This window comes from Sebastes fasciatus, chromosome 23 (genome assembly GCF_043250625.1).
Source record: "Sebastes fasciatus isolate fSebFas1 chromosome 23, fSebFas1.pri, whole genome shotgun sequence".
NCBI classification, from domain to species: Eukaryota; Metazoa; Chordata; class Actinopteri; order Perciformes; family Sebastidae; genus Sebastes; species Sebastes fasciatus.
This window is the reverse complement of record NC_133817.1, coordinates 17,225,829-17,245,208: the sequence shown is the minus strand read 5'-3', so window position 1 is coordinate 17,245,208 and position 19,380 is coordinate 17,225,829. Positions and strand designations below refer to the sequence as shown.

Genomic DNA, 19,380 nt, shown 5'->3' with positions numbered 1-19,380 from the left:
GTGCCACTTCCCACCCACACTCCCCATTCTCAGCAGGGATTAGCATCTGTGATGTTACACGTTTATTGGCTGACATTTATGTGTTGGAGAGTTTGCACGGTATCAGATGACAAGAGCTGGAAAACTACATTTTGAGAGTCCCTCCTATAATTTCACTAAATTTTATCCACAAGTACAACACACACACACACTGACCATGAACCTTCCTGCCTTTGTTTGGAAGTAACATCTTAACAATAGAATATAATAGAAAAGAAGTTAGTCTTTGTTCTCATCTAAATGAAAAACAGGCCAAGCAGCTGAAGTGTCAACAGCACAAAGTGCAAATGTGGAGGCCTTTAGCCAAATAAGAATAGACTCTATCATAAATGTCTGGCAGTAAAAGTTGGTCTAATAACATTTCACAACTTGTGTAAAGACAGACTGGCTCCTTTCCCTGGGAAGACACACCTGGTGGGAACTGTCTCTTGTCTCCCAAGCCAAAGAGGGCGGTGCTGTGGTCCAGTGTGGAAAATTAATCATGTAGGCAACTACTGACTCCTAAAGTAAACACATCTGGACTATCTGCATCTATCTGCAACCACCTCTCCTAACCACTGATGCACTTTAAACTTTAAACTTACTTTACACTACATCCCATATACCATTTTATAGACTGCACATATTATATCTATTTATTGCACACTAAATTTTTTTATTGACGGACGGTACACGCTATGTCAATTCACTATGTCCATTCACTATGTTCATTCACTATGTCCATTCACTATGTCCATTCACTATGTCCATTCACTATGTATATTCACTATTTTCATTCACTAATTTCATTCACTATGTATATTCTGTATTTCTAATTATTGTTTTATAATCTTTTTGTACACCTGTACCTCTGTATCTGCGCTTTGCTGCTTTGACACCTGAATTTCCCCCCGGGGATTAATAAAGGTTCATCTTATCTTATCTGATCTTATCACCATTACCAGGTGTTACATTACAAAATGAGGTGGTTGCTTTTACAAAACATTTGAAGTACCTACCCATATTGCCCCTAAATGATCACCAAAGTCATTGCTTTGCAAAATTTTTAATAAATATTGATACACAAAAGGAGTTAAAGGTCAACTTTGTGTGCCTCAGACAAATTAGGTGTTTATAATAAAGCATTGTAATTAGATGTGGAAGAAGTATTCTGATATTGTACTTAAGTTAAATTAGTAGGAATACCACAGTTTAATACAATATTTAAATTAAAAATAATTAAAAATGTAATATTTAATACAAGTAACAGTCTGTAACACAGTTGTAGTATTACTCAGTGTAACAAGTCCTGCTTCCAGAACCTTTTAAGTACTAAAGTTGTATCCTCAAAATGTACTTAAAAAAGTACTTTATTATTAATTTATAACGGTATTTTAAACTGTATTGTACCTATAGCTAACTGTGAAATAATCTTTCATTTCAGCTGTTAAATATATGTAAAAGTGTTTAAAAAGACAATATTTCCTTCTGAAATGCAGTTAAGTAGCAGAAAATATTAAAGTAAATCACAATTACGTCAAAATTAAGTGCAGTACTTGAGTACAATGTACTTCAGTGACGTTAAACCAGGGGTCTGCAACCTGCGGCTCCGGAGCCACATGCGTCTCTTTAGCTCCTCTCCAGTGGCTCCCTCTGGATTTATAAACATGGAAATGAATAACTGTAATATTATGAAGTAGTAATTTTATTATTATCTTTTTTTCTCGTAAAATTATGACTTTATTCTCGTAATATTACGATTTTATTCTCGTAATATTACGACTTTTTTCTCGTAATTATTACTTTATTCCGTAAATCTCAGATGTTTTTCCCTCAATGTGGCCCTAATACTCCGTAGTACATTTGCATTTTGGCCCTCACTGCATTAGACTTATATACTATATACTTAGACTATAAACTGTGTTCCCTTCATCACAATGGTCAAATGTTTTTGTGGCTCCAGACAGATTTATTTATTTATCTTCTGCCCAAAATGTCTCTTTAGATAGTAAAGGTTGCTGACCCCTGCTTTAACCGATACCAGCAGCCAGCAGCGTCACCTGACACCTGACAGGTGCGTCACCTGTAGCTCCGCCCCGCTCAGCGTCCTCAGCGTCAGCAGGTAGACCCACCTTTCATGATCAGAGGGACAACAAAGCAGCACTGAACAGTAACCCAGATGAAACAGCTACACATCAATGAAGCGACTGGATTACTAGACTCTTCGTCCACCACCATGGAGGACGGTTTGTTCTTTAAATCAGCTTTACCTGCTCAGGACTGCTTCGTGCTGGATGACACCAGTCTGGCTCTACCTGCCGAGACGAGGGTGAGTTCAACCGAGAGGAGTCTGCGAGTTCAGCAGCAGGTTCAGCTCACACTGGCACGGAAGGCAAGAAGGACTGTGTCATCAAATGGTAATGCTCAAGTTTGAAGTTTTCTTCTTATTATCATGATTATTATAATTACACAGGTATTTTAACACAGGTATGAACAAGAAAGATGTGCACCAGGACACTCCTGTTTCATACATCTTGTACACCTGAAAGGATCATCAGCCTGTTGCCTGTAGGATAATAACAAAAGATGGTGTGGTACATGTCTACCTCCCACTATTCATATAGACAACAAAGCATAATTATCTTGAATTATGTCTCATTACACAATCAAGCCATATTATTAAACAATAGTTTAATAGATAGATAGATAGATAGTAACTTTATTGATCTCGAGGGAAATTCAAGTTTCCAGCATCACAGTTCCATAGTGCAAAACATGTCAGTAAAAAGGCAGTAAAAAAGTTAGTAGTGCAAAGTATGATACAAGGAGATTAAGAAAACTGTTAAATCTGAATATAGTATAGTTGAGCAGTTCTCCTATAAACCTCTCAGATTGTTTAATTTGAATTGAAGGCCTGAAGAGGTGAAACTACACAACAATATTTTTCTTATTTCCTGTCCTGTTAATGATGTAGTGACTCTCTCAAGGGGTCTTAATTCCTACTGCTAATTACTACCAAACCCCTATGTGGCCTTCTCTATCCGGTTGACAGCATATGCCCTCTGTCTACTATCATTCAAACTAAATGCAGGCATTTTTTCATCACTGGAATGCATGCCACATAGTAGTCTCTGCTTGTCCAACAGGTTTTTCTGCAGTTTCATTCATCCGCCTAAAGGAAGATGGACGTGACAGCTGACAGAGCTTGAATTTAATACATGTCACCCACTGGCCTGCTTTCCACGTCTGTATTTATGATGTATTGGTAGCCTAAATAAAGATGTGGGTCAGCTTTGAAATCCAGTACAACCTAAAAACAAATTATATTTTCCGGACAGCATTGATTTCAGTCTTGTCACTGCATATTATTAACAGGCATGTTCTATGTATTTACACAAGAGGATATATCATGTTACGGCCAACGAGTCTGAGATTATTCTGTTGAGGGCAAAATCGTACTTTCTGGATTAATCGTTTGGTTATAAAAAAGACAGAAAATAGTGAAAGATGTCTTGTTTAGTCCAATCAAAAGTAAAAAAATAAAAATAAAATCCTCACATTTGAGCAGCAGGAACCAGGAAATGATGAGGTGTCGATTAATTTCCTGTCGATTGACTAATCCTCTAATCAACTAATTGTTTCATAACAACATATTTGTGTTACACTAATTTGAATTAGTTCTTGTGGTTCTTTTGTTATGTGGCATCCTGTAACAACAATACACGCTGGGTAGATAGAGTCTGGAAATAATGTGTTTTGTTAGGCCTTTGGGGAGGTAATATGCTTCACATTGTAAATACTAGATATTATGTCAATGAATGATAAGCATCAATAATATACATTTAAAGTATCTGTTTTATCTCACTTCTCTGCTTCCCTAGGTCTCCCTATGCCTTCCTCTTGTCGATCCCTCTTAATGCAAATGATGTCATTTGGTTCGCATCAGTTTACAAACGCCCACAGCACTGTGTGCTTTGTGTACTGTACTTTGGTAGCTCAGGCAGGGTGAGAGTTATTCCCCCTGATCTGAGGAAATGTTAGTGTTGCCATGCGTTTAGGTAATTACAGTGTGAAACAGTACACTCTAACAAAACCCCCTTAACTTGTTTCAGGTAGTGTCCATTTACAGAAAAACACTGCAAAGAGCTTTGATGCTTCGGATGGACATTTACCAAACATGAAGGTAAGATACTCTTTTACCTCACTCTCTTTAGTCATGCATACACAAACACACACACACTCACACACACACACACACACACACACACACACACACACACACACACACACACACACACACACACACACACAAGCAATTTAGTGGCATCTATCTTCTTCTTTAGGTGTCACTAAAAGGTAAAAAATGATCGTATTGTCCTTTTCCCCTGATAAAACAGTTCTGATTGCTTTTGAAATACTCTAAAACTGCTGTCAGTTCAATACTTTCCATATTGAAGTCGTCCTCTCTTTGAATTCTGTACCTGTTCATTATAAAAGAACTGCATGGACATATTGTACGCCTCAATTTGAATATAATCAAATAGTCTGCTGCTGCTTCAAGCCACCAGGCCGGTCAAATGAATCACCGTGTTCTCACATTTAGCTTGACATTATAGATAATTTGTGACTTTTTAACAGTGTTAGCTCAAGATGTATGGAGCCCGGGAACTGACAGAATACAATAAATTAAGTTTTTATTTGTTTTGCCAGCTGATTAATGGTGAAATAAAAGGGTATTTAATTTTCCTTAACCATTAATCAGTTGATGTATTTATCAACTGATTAGCAGTAAAGGAAAAAAAAGAACACAATTTTTCTTTTTTTACCTACTGATTGGAGGTTAAAGGAAACGTATAAAGCTTTACATTTCTTTTTACACCCTATTTTAATTATTTAACAATTTTATTTTTTGATGTATTGTTATATTTTTTGACTCGTCCGATAACCTTTTACTACATTTTGTCAGTTTCGGGGCCCCATATAGATGTGGCAAGATGTGTTTATTGTATATGTTGGCAGAACTGGTTTTAGATACTATGCACGTTTTTAAATGAAATGCAAACTGCATTCAAACTAGAGTCTTGCATTCTCCTTGGAGATTTTAAAAGCTTTCTTATCTGATGTTTTTTTATGATTCTTGTATCAGTTTTTTATTGTGTAGTTGTTTTGTTTCTGTTTTGTTGATTGTGTTCCTGTTCTCTTGAAAAGAGATCATAATCTCAATGAGACTGCCTGATTAAATAAAGATTAAATAAAAAAATATATATATCCTAAAAGTTTTCCATTGTGTAAATGCAAAAAAAACATTATAATATTATTGATAAAATGCACAGTTTTTGTGATGCAGCGCAGTCACAGTAGACTTTAATACATCATATATATGACGTTTTGTACAGTTAACTAGAGGGCAATACTGTGCATTTTGGACTATTATGCCGTGTAAATGTAAAATCCTCCCAGAGGACTTTAAAGTGAGAGTACCAGCAGAATAAAGAGGTCACAATGTGCTGTATTGAAGAGTGGATTGTGTTTTTCTTATCACAGGTAAATGGATTGAGCTTCACCAACCGCTCTCTATCAAGCCACCATCTGCGGAGACCATCCAGGAGGGTGGAAGTGTCTCCACCGCCGAGCCCAGAGTTTCCTCGCAGTCAACGCTTCAATTACAGCGCCTCCCGTTATGGGACGTACACCCACCCAGGACCGAGTCAGTCACACAGGGTGGGCCCTCTGCTGGACTACTCACTTGGTTTTGATACATTTCACCGCTACGCCTTCTCAGAGGCACCCCGAGTGACGCGGCCGCTCACTTCCACAACTGCACACGGGACCCTCCGCCGGAGGTCAGTCAGACTGACAGCAGCACCACCACCACCACAACAGCTTGGGCTTGCAAATGCATCGTTTCGGCAAAGTGGTGAATATGGCTCTCGCTGGAATCATAACCAAAGTTTTGTCAAACAGGAGAGACAAACGGCGCAGGGACAAAATGGTGATATGATGCTCGGTGCTGTCCAGCCCGAGGAGGGGTTGGCCTGGTTGGCTCAGGTCAGGAGGGCGGGTCAGGGGCTCCGCAGACTGAATTCATACCCGCCCTCGGTCACCAGCATGGAGGTGGACATGACGAGGCAGATGGATGTAGAATCCCCCATTCAGCAGATATATGCACAGAAACTCATGATGCCGTAAGATCATTTCATTCATATATTCTAGTCTCGATGTGTTTTATTCAGGCCATGAACCCTATTTTTGAGACATTTGACGATGGAGCATTTTTTATTTTTTTAATTCATGGCTGTCCTCTCACACAGGAAGTTGGAGAACAAGCCTCCAGAGATGACGTTAGAGAGGGCCGTGAACCTGCTGACCCAGGATAACGAGGACACGCTGATAAGTGCAGCCAGCCACATACAGAATCAATGTTTCAAGAGCGCCGATGCTAAAAAGATGGTATGTTTTAATCACATGCATTGCATGGAATCATTTTATAGTGATGATAACAATATGTAAAACACAACTTTGCTTACCACATGAGAGATATAGAAATACTCAAACTGGGTTTTTTCAGATTTGTTCACGGTTTAAAGTGTGTTTCTTTGGGGTAGTATTTGCATTTTTTTAGCCCCCGTGCTTCTGTTTGTACATTTTAAATATACCAAATTATAGTTTGCAGCAATTATGAGAGAGGTAATCAAAGGGATATAACCTTAAAATCAAAATGGCTTTGTTAGTATAACATGGGAATCTTTGTGCATCAGCTGAAAAGGAAGCTCGTACATCCATGACCCCAAAAAAGACAAGATGATGAGACAAGATCTGAAGGATTAAGTTCTGGACCACAATGTCATGATAAAGCCTTTAATAAGGTGAAGCTTATTGCAGCATATTGCAGATACTGTTCATTGTAGGCGTTACTGCTCCATTTCAACAGACATAAGCCACGTTGAATTATTATAAAATCCTACTGTTTATAGTATATCCAGATGGGTTTTAAACTAAATAAACTTTGGTTCCAAAACTGACTTTAAAATATACAGTTTTAAGCCTTTCTCCTTCCCAGTCCGACCTCATAACATTAGATTTGGCAAAGACCTCTCTGAGACACGTTGAATGGGGTTGTAGATTCAGTTGGAGAGGGTTTAGCTGGAACAATAAAATAGATGATCTAATTTGGCTACGGCTTTGGAAGCGATATCTCTGTCTTTGATATGTGACATGGCTGTGGTAAATGATTATCGTATAACACTTCTCACTGCTTACGTAGATCCCGAATCTTGTCAATCAGTAATCCGCTCTTGTTTTTTAAGGTGTACTATCTCCGTGGGATTGGAAAGCTCCTGCAGCTCCTGAGCAATGACGACGAGGAGGTGCAACGCGTCGCCGCCGGGGCTCTACGTAATGTTGTTTACCAGAGCAGCGAAAACAAGATGGAGGTGAAGGAAAATGATGGCCTGGCCACCGTTTTGCATACGCTGAAGAGCAGCCGCGATGTGGAGACCAGACGACATCTTACTGGTCAGTTTTTTTAGACCTTTGGCTAAAAATGTTGAGATAAATGTCTTTGCCTATAATAAAGTTTATTTCCATCTCACTTCGTAGGTCTTTTGTGGAACCTCTCCTCTCATGACCTTTTGAAGGAGCGTCTCTCCAAAGAGGCCTTATCGGTCCTCACCAAGTCAGTCCTGGTACCCAGTTCTGGCCTTTCTGAAGGCGAGAACCCAAAAGACGAGCTCCTCGCTGACGACGAGGCTTTCCACAATGCCACCGGCTGCCTCCGGTAGGCTCCTTTTGTTAGCTGCGACACCAGATACCCAGCGAGCTTTTGTAGTAGATTAATAGATAAAAGTAAACGGACACCTCTACTGGTGTCACATATAGCCTACAGCTCCTACCAAACTAAATACAGAATTTGAGAGTTTCTACAATGCGAGACATTAAATAAATGATCATACTTTCTTGAACCAGAATGGCATGTATGAAGAAAGTTAAAAGTTTACAGTCCATCAGCAGTGGAAATGAAGCACAGTAGAGCCCGTGTTTTGGTCACTGTGCAGCATAAGGCATTCATTTTATGATATCTCAAAGGGCAAGAGTTAACAGATGGCAGAGCTACAGTAATATACAGTCTCTGCCAAGCTGAGTTATGAATAAACAGTTTCTCAACATGGTGTAAACTGTTATCATCTTTCATCTGAATCCTGCTGTAATAAGAAGCAGGAAATACTGACTGCGTTTTCTGTGGAAAGAGCTATTACTCTGCCTGATTTATGGCGAATCTTGTTGGCAAAAACCCCATAAAGATACTTTAAAGAAGAAAACAAACAACAGGGACGCTACTTGAAGATGAGTTAAAGAAATATCCAGTTTAGTATAACATATCAAGTAGCATAAACACAAAGTACTGCTGAGACTGATGGGAATGTCATTAGTTTTGCAGTATTTGGTCATATAAACCAAAGTATTGGACTAATTGTAATTGGCAATAGTCAAGATATTTCATTCAAAATCATAAATGTTAACCTGCTAAAAACAACTATCTACGGTCTTCTGATATATTAAAGGCGGTCATAAATGCCAACTAATTTAATCCATCCGTCGCCACCGCAGATGTAACCTTTGTGCTCATCATACCTGTTAGTTGCTTGTGATATTGGCAATTTGTTCCTCATGAGCCACAAATGATCAGTTCAGTGGCTGCTAACTAAGGGTGAGCATATTTTCAAACCCCCAGTCCGGTACCGCATGTTCATGCATGCGCACATGTATACAGGTATGTTTCTGCATACCAGAGGCGTTTTCATCAGAATGGGTGACAGTTATTTCAATGCTTAGCAAACCTACTGAGCACACCATTCAACACCATATATAACGCCTCAACAGACGAAAAATTATGTTTTGTCTCCCAAAAATCTACCAAAACATGGTTTATTTTAAAACTGTATAATAATACTAGTTGACACAAAACACAAGGATTGCATTGGCGTAATATAATTATTGATTGTCAGATACCTTTTCAAACTAAACACAAGGTATTTGTCATTGTGCACAAGCAATAGGCTGCTGGCTAAATGGTCGACTGTGACACATTCTCTTTCAGCTATTGCTATACTGTATCTGGCCATCTTAATATGATGTTTTATATCGGCATTTCCACTGTGCACGACAGAAAATGCACTCTTGTAGTGTGTGCAGAACGCAGCATTTTCATTGTCTTGTACATTATAAAGGAAGGATTGAGCATTCTGCAGCTCTTTAGCAAAGATCGACTTTCTCTTCAGCATGACAGCTAACCGTTTGCGAGGAAAGCGACGCAAGTATCATAGCAACAGCCTTGACAACGACACATTGATTAATTGACACACATACAGACAAATCAATATCGAATTGAGACGCGTGATGGATGCATTGATTATGTTTTTATATTGGGTTAGGTAGTAATGAGTGGGACGGAACATGATAAACATCTATGTAAGTGCTGAACAAGTGTAATATTATAACTATTATTTAAATTCTGGTGAAAACCAGGACAATTTGGTAGTAACTATTAAAAACAGGGACATTTTAGTGTTTTTTACGGATATTTTTTGGGACTCGGGACACTCCGCTTGAAACCGGGACAATCCCGGACAAACAGGGACGTCCGGACACTTTATACTAACTACAGCATCAAATAAAGCCTAAATGAAAACTGACACTGCTTCATGAAGCCTAGTCACCCAAAATAGATAGAAGTAATCACCAATCCTATTTTTATACAATATCTCTACTATCATGGCATTGTGTTAAACCACACAATTTATGGTCTAAGATTATGCATGATATTGTCGGCTTAGTTGTTAAGATCATCTCTCTGTTTACCAAGCAGGAGATATCAGACACACCGCTCCCCTGGCAACTATAGCAGCCGGGTCAAATGAGTGAACGACTGAATTATTCATGGAGCTCTCTCTTCTCTCCGCTCTGCTGAACTGAAATCACTCAGCCCTCGCTGGCCCAATGTTATCAAGTTCTCCTAATCATGTTCTCAAACCTTGTGAGGTCCCTGCGGAGGAGGAAAATGATGAGTTCCTCTCCGATTTAGATTTCAGCACCGCACAAAGAAACCTGTTGTGTGGAGTCAGAATGTTAATTGTATTTATTCTCCTCGGGGAAGTTGGATTACATCAAAATGGTTTTGTTATTTGTCATGATTGTTGGTTTTGGAGAGGCCTGACATCCACAAAACAGTGCATCCATTGACTTTTTACAATTATGCAGCTAACAGAAGGGGACTTCATGGGTTTATTTGTTTCACTATAATGTGGGAATTCTTTGCTATTAACACTGCTGACTCTTCTAACATGGTTTCAGTGGGAATGGAAACTGCGTATGTGATTGAAACACACACACACAAATGTCACATTACCTTGATTGTTTTGACTGTTTTTGTTTCCAGAAATCTGAGCTCCGCCGGTCCAGATGGCAGGAAAGCAATGAGGGAGTGTGAGAATTTTATTGACTCTCTGGTCTACTACATCCGGGGAGCCGTAGCCGACTATAAAACAGATGACAAGGTGAAATGAAAACGATACGCCATCCAGAGAAAACATTTATCTTCACAGTCTCTTTCACAACAAACTGCTCAGTGATTTGATCTATAGTGCAACATAGGAATTTCTATATATATGTACATATATTGATGCCTTCATATATAGTATTTTTTACTTTTTTTCTATTTTGTAGTGCATGTCAAGTCATTCACATAAATCATGTTGCTTCTCACTAGATTAAAAAGATCCAAAATCCAAACATAAATAGTGACCTATACCTTTAACTCCCGTTCGAGTCTCAGCATGTTGCATCTATGTGATTTAAACAACTTGCCATACTGTATTTAATGTGATATATATCTACATATCTTGCTCTGAAGTCCACAGAGAACTGCGCCTGCATCCTGCACAACCTATCTTATCAGGTCGAGGCAGAGCTTCCTAAGAAGTACACCTTAGAGCTCCGAGGATCTCGACTAGACTTGGCTCCCAAGCAAAAGGCTGTCGGCTGCTTCGCCCAGCGCAGTGCCAAGATCACAGAGGTAATCCCTCCGGACAGTAATCCACATTGGCAATACAAAAGATGTTCTTGCGGTATAATATATCTGAGAGCAATATTCTGTGAAGACTGCTGCATTGCTGCAGATTTAATCAGCCATAAAACGTCTTCTTAGAAGCCGATCTTATTTATCTTTCTCTTATATTATGAGCGGGGAGAGAGAAACATCAAAGCAAAATGATACATTTCCTGCTTTGTCGGGTGCGTCTGTGCCAGCAGCAAAAAAGACCGGCTGTTATGAACTAAGTGTTGCAGTGCTTCATTACAGCTGATATAGTCAATAGTTTTATATTAACAACATATTAAATGACTACATGTAATATGAAATGACCCACGGAGAATTATCACCAGCCTTCCCTTACTTGGATTTAAGCTGACACCATGAAAACAGTCCCAGACCAAAGTGTGTGGAAGTTGTCATAGTTTTGGCCAGATAGTGTAGTTGATGTGTGGAGCTTTTGTCCAACTGGCTAATCCAGTTTTTGTAAAGGGATACTCCACTAGAAACAAAAACAGAACAGTCAGAATTGATGCAGCAGATATCCTGACTTTTAGTCCCTAGTATGAGTCAATTGCCAAAAAACACTGGATCCTACACTTCCCATAATGCCACTTGATTGTGTCCTGTAATTTATTGTATTTCTGAGTGAAATGTGTCACATTACAGAGTATGTTTGGAAATGTAAACAATGTTTTTGCTGATCCAGACACCAACCTACTACTATGATATTGCTCTGCTAGCTACTATCCAATCCAATCCAATCCAAATTTATTTATAAAGCACATTTAAAAACAACAAAAGTTGACCAAAGTGCTGTACAATTATATATAAAAACATAAAAACAACACAACAAAACACTAAGACCAACTTAAAACCAACAGGACATTAAAATAACAAGAGCGTTAAGACCAATAGGAAAGGAAAAAGGATTAAAATAGTCAACTCTCATGCCGAGCCAAAAGCCAAGGAATAAAAGTGCGTGTACTACGACAACGCTATTAGTGTGTGGGTCAGAGTACGAGTATAGTATAAGAGCAAGAAAAACAAAATGAGACCAAAGCAAATTATGTAAAGCAGTCATTGTTAATCTGCTGTATAATAGCTGTCTCTTGTTGTCAATATGAACCCAGAGAACCCACTGATACAAAATCAGCTGCAGCTCATCATCTGTTTCTTCTTCCCAGCATCTGGAGCGACAGTGCCCTCTGCTGCAGGAGAAGGCTAACCCCCGTGGCATAGAGTGGTTGTGGAGCGCCATCACTATCCGGATGTACCTGTCACTGATGGCCCGCAGTGTGCGTCACTACACCCAGGAGGCCGCCATCGGAGCGCTGCAGAACATCACAGCTGGGAACGGAGTGGTGAGACGGGACAGATTTATGCTTTGTGTTTTATTTTTAGAGGTGAACTCACAGACCTATTCCCTCTGCTATTGAGAAATGTTACTACTGTATTTGTATTTTATTCACCTGCTCTGTGGATTACATTTCATTCTGACTGATGAATGAAACTAAGTTGAAGTGATATTACAAAAACAAGTGGGGACATTTGGAAAATTATGGATATGAACGTATACATAATTATCTAAAATGAAGAAAAGTAAGCAAATCTCAAAAGATCAATTCATTTTAACAATAACAATAATAAATTCAACTTTTATAGCGCTTTTCAGCAACTCAAAGACGCTTACAAAATTGTCTTTTTCTGTTGATTGATTTGTCAATAACAAATCATTTCAGCACTGGATTATGAGGAATTCATGAGTTGGAAGCATCTAAAACTTGTGGATGTAGTTTGTGACTAATTTACTAATTTACTAATTCAATCAACAATTTAGTAAATTATTGTAAAAGCATAATGAGTATTTCTTTGACAATATGTACAGGGATTCACATGGTTAACTGAAGAAAGGAGTTGTAGATGAAAAACTGATCATAATTAAAAAAACAAAACTCCACTGTTTTACTCCTGTTTACAAAAAAATATTGACGTAAAGCAACCTTTATCAGTTATTATTATCATGTATTAAGACATATATTACACACTTTTGATACACTTTCTGTGGCCTGGCAGGTGACTGAAGCCATCGCCTTCACTATTGTCCAACGGGAAAATGGGCTTCAGCATGTCAAGAAGATGTTAGAGGAGGGAGAGAGTAATGTGAAGAGGATGGCCATATCGCTAATAAGAAACCTCTCGCGCTACCAGGAGCTGCACCCTGACATTGGTAACTGTTCCCATTCAAATCAGAGACTTCCCTCAACAAAGGATTTGTTTGCGGACCATTTTGTTTCCAATTTGGACTCTGAACTGTGCCTTTAATTTCTTAATTTGCTTCCTCCTCCTGAAGTGAAGCAGGTGTTGCCAGAGGTGGTGGGGATGCTCCCCAACGACGACTCCGGCACCGACCTGCCGACCGAGGTAACGGCTTCTCTGTGTCAAACCCTGACCAACCTGAGTCAGAGTGACAAGCAGCACGTCAGAGCCATCGTCAACCAGGGAGCCCTCCCGAAGATCATCAACATCAGCAGCAAGGACAACGGGTTAGTCTGCGCTCACCGTAACCACTCCTCAGAAAAACTCTTCTATGAAATGGAATAATTTCCTGTTTGATGACTTATGAAAAATGTAATAACGTTTAAATCTCTAACTTCTGATGTGTAGTTTCTTCATATACAGTATAAATATATATAAATAGGAGAGAATAATTTCAACTTCTAATATCCTAGTTCTGGACCAACTAGAGCTGGTCATGCAGCATGCGTCCTGCTGCACACCATGTGGAAACACAGCGATCTCCATGGAGCCTACAAGAAGGTACTGTATCCATGCAACACATTACAGTACAACACATGCGTTTTCCTTTTCTTATTTCCTGTATTTGTCACTCATCTGGGTTTCCGATGTTGTCTGCACACACTGAGCACAGTTGGAGACATCTTTTTAGACGCCGCTCGCATCATGTTGCCGTCCTATCTGCATGTGTTCCTGCAGCCTCTTTGATGTTCATATTTTTGCTCTGCGCTGTTTATGAGGCCTGCATTAATAAACAGTTTCAGTTTTTTGCAAGTGTCAAGGCACACATAGTAGCGGTAAAGTGATTTTCTTTAGGTCTAGGGAATTAATGCGCTTCTTCTCGTCTTTTAAGTTGCTTCAGTTAGACAATAAGATTTTTGTACAGCATAACAACATGAAAAATATCGATACATTGAACAATACGTTGTGAGTTTGGTCAACACATTCTCATACCAACTTGTCACATACTTACGCCTTGTCAGGACCCCTTGGCGTCACTTTACGGCCACAGTAAACACGTGACTTTCTCTGACTGTTGTGTGCCTTGTGCGTCGGTATCGCACGCCGAAGGGCATGACAAAGCCTCGGTATTTGACGCCCTGGGAATGAGAACAGGCTGGACTGGTGCAGGTTGCATTATAAGGGTGGTTCTTATAAGTAATAGCCTAAAGGATGACTCTATTTGTTCACAGTGTGCAGTCACTAATGTGGTTATTCATGAAGAAAACTAATCAGTCATCTGTTATTTAGGCCTGTTGTTGTTGTCACAGTGTGTTTTTTTAAACCACCACTGGGGGGCACTAAAGTGAAACAAATTCAAATCTATTACATATCAGCTTCAAGAACTTCTCTGCAATACATCATAAATATAGTGTCCATAATCAACACTTTGTTTCTCAACAGTGTGGCTACAGGAAAACTGATTTTGTTAATGCAAGGACAACAAAGGCTGTGAACTCTGGACGCGACTGAGCCGAAGATCTGAAACTAACTCACCTGTTGACAATAACGGCAACAATCACTTTATGCACCTCCTGTAATGGACCACCTGTAGTTTTTTCAATGCTGCAGATAAAACATTGTGAACACTGCCTACATTTCTCTTAAAGGTCCCATGAAATGGCTTTAAAGTTGTACATTTATTTTGTTTTTGTTAGTGCTGCTGTTAGTGGACAAACATGGTCAGAAAACCGGACATGAATGTAGAAACGTCTCTTTAGCAAAGATAATGAATGAAATGTAAAGCATTTCTTTATGTTTGTGTAGCTTTTTACCGTAGCGGCAGCTCAACAGTTGAGAATACTGTTTTGTGTGTTTTGTGTATTTTAACACTTCAGGCGACGCATTAATTAAACAAAGAACCACAATGAAAGCATTCACACTAAAGACATTGTGAAGGATGAAAATCAAATCAACCGCATTATTTCTGATAATCCAATGAACTGTTATATAAATGTATATAAAATGTATTTTTAAACAGAGTGATTTCCTACTGTACGCACAATAACAAGCTGATTTCTTGCTGTCTGACTTGAGCTAGTGAATAAACTGTTTTGAATTAAACTTATTGTTCACTATGTTCTGGGAAACTTTATTAATAAATGACTTAAAAAATGCCAAAATATAACAGCTATGATTTAAAAAAAGGAAGACAAACTGCTTGATTATTATGTGTAATAAATTGTTTCCCCCTAATAAATCACTATTACCTTTTTAAAATGAGTACAAAAAAGGTCAGGCGTTTATATGATGACAAATTGCTGTTTTGCAAAATCTAATAATATACTTTAAATATCTCTCTATGCTACAGGTGCAGTGGATGAGATTTCTGTGTGAGAAAAGGTTGACTCATTCATCAAAAACTAGCGCAACTGCCAAAGATCAATATGTATAAGTTTAAAGATCATTTTGGAGCTTTTACTTTGAAAAACCCAACTTACTGTGCATGAGTGCAATATTAAAGAGGACCTATGTCGCTTATTTTTTAGGTGCATACTTGTATTTGGGTTTTTTATTAGAACATGTTTACATGCTTTTATGTTAAAAAAAATGCTTTACTTTGTGCTGCAGCACCTCTTCTCCCATTACCCCCCTCCTGAAAAGCCAAGTCTGCTCTGATTGGTCAGCTGTTTCACTCTGTTTTGATTGGTTAACCGAAACAAACTCTTCAGACTCTGCTCCAGCTCCGCTCTAACTAGCTTTGTTTGAGGGCCTGTCAAACTAGCCACTAGGCAGGTATTATGCAAAAGTGTTACCTGGTGACATCACCACGTTACGGAAGAAAAGGCGGGACTTCAAGTGAGGCGTTTCAGGCAGTTCAGGAGCAGTGTTTCTGTGGGGGAGAGTAACTCCCTTTGCCGTGGACTTTAGGCTTTGTAACTTTGCAGACCTTTTTCATGCACAAAAAACGATATAACACACTAAAGGAAAGGGGAAAAGCACAAAAACATAATAGGTCCTCTTTAAAACCAAATTAAACAATCAAGTGTGGGAGATGAGGTCTGTTCCGGTGGATGTTTGGTTTGTACATTCACCCGTCAGCTGGCCTCTCCGTGACGTTGAGGCCCTTGAGTGGCGTTAACCTTGCGGGGACCTGGCAGGACGAGCTGCACTGCGGTACAGCTGAAGGGGGGAGGAGAAGGGAGGCTGGCTGCCAATCAGAATCACTCCTCCCAGACACGGCTTTAAAGGCCAGGGCAGAGGGGACACACAACGATACAGTGTGTGTGTGTCAGATATATGACATGAAAAACAGGTGAAGTCATAGCTCCTGTAGGAACTAATAACGGTGGAAGAAGTACTTAGATCCTTTATTTAGGTAAAAATAGAAATGCCATGGCCTAAAAATACTCTATTACAAAAGAAACAAGTCTTGAATTCAAAATTATACTAGTAAAAGTACAGAGGTATTATCAGCAATTGTACTTAAAATATCAAAAGTAAACACACGCATTATACAGAATGGCTCCTTTCACAGTGTTATAGAATATTATTCTGTTTTCATCACTAACAAATACGTGTAAGAGCATTTTAATGTTGTAGTTCGTCAATGTGGAGCCAATTTTAAATACTTTGCATACTACTGTGTAGATTAGTAGTATAGTACTGCATCATATCTTGTGTTTTTTTAATGTAAAACTATATGTGTCAAATAAAAGTTGTGGAGTAAAATGTACAGTAAATTCCTCTGAATTGTAGTGGAGTAGAAGTATAAAGTAGCATAAAATGGAAATGCACAAGTAAAGTAAAACAAGTATGTCAAAATTGTACTTGAGTGAATGAACTTATTACATTTCACCAGCGGGGAACTAACAGGGATCTCATCCTCAGAGCCTCGGTGGTCTTTGCTCAAACACTTTTTTATTTAAAAAAGGCAAATTCCCCCAGAGATCCACTTTGTCTAATGAAGCCGATCCCAACTGGGAAATCTACAAAGGCCTCACTTGATTTCAGGCGGTGGTTGAATTTTTCTAAATCAAATTAATGAAGCGAGCAATTACAGCTTTGTGTCAGTGATTCTCCCCGTGTCTCCCTGTGCTCTCCAGCCTGCATCTGCAACTACATAATGTAGCATGACGTGACAGGAAATTGCTTTTGAGCAACTCGTATGATTTTCTCTCTCCTGTTTTCTGGCCTTTTTATATATCTAGAAGTGTATTTCATATAATTCAAGGCTAAGACAGAAAATACTAAGTAATTCACTTTTCAGATGTGATTATGTTTCCTTTAAAGATGTTTTTCAGGTCAGTAAAATAAGGAAAACAGAGGTTTGCTGCGTATATATCCTGCAGATGGCAGTGGTGTAGCATTAACACAACTGATCCTCAGTCACCCCAATGAGGAGCCCAGAAAAGACTCAGTTCTGATCTGTGAAAATTGTGCCACTTTGTTCCCAACATAACATTTATTTTTCATATTCATAAACTCCACATCTTTCAAAGCGGTTTAGCCCTCAGATTAAAACCCCTAAGCCTTTCTATTTGAGGAACTAAACTCTGCTCTTTCCTCTTTTTTTCAGCTCATAATCTCTAATTCACCCACTTTGTGAACTATTTTGGTGACAAAGTCCTCGATTTTTGAGGGGAAAAAAGCTCTGAAGAAGCCAAATCCTTTTTTAACAATAGCCTACTTGTACTCTGCACAGCTTATGTTGCTCTGAGAGTTGGTCAGGTTTCTTACTTGACGAGGAGAGCCTCGCTCTCTTGTAATGGAATTAATTAGGTGACCAGATTTAAAGACAAAAGCATCATGGGATTAATCGATTCAAATCTACACATACATGATATATATAATATATAATCCCTCAAAAGTGCCAAAGATAAATTCCTTTCCTTGTCAGTTTGTTAGGGATTAACTACCCTCAGAGGAATGAATGCATGGAAGGGTTTGCCATCACACATTTAACAAGTAAAACTGTTTTATAAAGAGTTTAAAGAAATACCGTATTGCATAGAACACCAGCCCCATTGTCATTAGTAGTTTTATTTGTTGTTGATTTATTGTTTTGTTTTTCTTTTGTTCCCTTTTTCCCTTTTAATTTGGATTTTAATTACACATTTGTGTGATGTAGTGTTTTTGTACAGACCCCAGGAAGAGTAGTTTCTACCCTGGTAGTAACTAATGGGGATTCTGGGTTAAAAAATAGATAAATAGACATATTATATGTCAATAACAGGTGTGAAGACACATGCGAATGGTTTTGTTTGCTACTAGAGTTGAGTGGAGTGAAGTAGACTGCTGTCAAATAATGACTGAACATGTTTAGTAGTTCACAGAGAGAAAGAAAGGATTCTTTCAGGACCAGCAGCAGTGGAAAACAGGCTAAGAGGGAACTTTTTTTTCTGTACACTGACGCCATTGTCAGGGGTGTCAGCGCTCAAATTGCTTTCCACTGACATAATCAGTCAAGAACATTTGGGATCCAAAATGATTTTTTTTTTTGCAGTACTCCGCAGCATTTTCATGGTTTCCTGAGACTACGTGTGCTTTTACCCTCTCTGATCTTTTTGAGAATGTCTGGAATGAAGACGTACCACCCTGTAATGTCACAGAGTCAGACGCAGTACGTGTTGTAAGTCAGGACCAGACGGTTTTAAGTAAAGAGCTCAGTAGAGCTTCAGAAGTAGACGCAGACACAGCTGTGCAATGAACTGTTCGGAAAAGAGAATGAAACTGGAGTTAATTGAGTAGTGAATTAAAAAAAATATTGAAATTTATTTTGTTTTTTATTTATGTTATTTGGGTTAAAACAAACAAAAATAAATAACAAAAATTGGAAAATAAACAGATACATATACTCAAAAAAAATTCAGCAGAAACAATAAAATATGTATAAATATATGAATTATTTTTAATATATTTTATACATATTTTTAATTATTTATTCCTCTTTTTTTTTTTACTGTGTGCTGCACATTTTCCATCCCTGTGGCTGAATAATATGAATAAGCATCACTTTATTTATTGATTCCTGTCTG

General features: G+C 38.6%; 1 protein-coding gene across 1 annotated transcript; it reads left to right on the top strand.

The window, feature by feature from the left end:
* Positions 1–2,096: 2,096 nt before the first annotated feature.
* pkp2 (plakophilin 2) lies at positions 2,097–15,466 on the top strand. The gene is made up of 13 exons (XM_074625270.1): positions 2,097–2,435; positions 4,131–4,201; positions 5,563–6,203; positions 6,330–6,468; positions 7,326–7,533; positions 7,618–7,795; positions 10,454–10,571; positions 10,928–11,089; positions 12,292–12,468; positions 13,181–13,334; positions 13,458–13,650; positions 13,837–13,924; positions 14,807–15,466. Exons 1-13 carry the CDS (start codon positions 2,198–2,200, stop codon positions 14,873–14,875), a joined length of 2,436 nt encoding a protein of 811 aa, XP_074481371.1. The 5' UTR covers positions 2,097–2,197; the 3' UTR covers positions 14,876–15,466.
* The last annotated feature ends 3,914 nt before the right edge of the window (positions 15,467–19,380 follow it).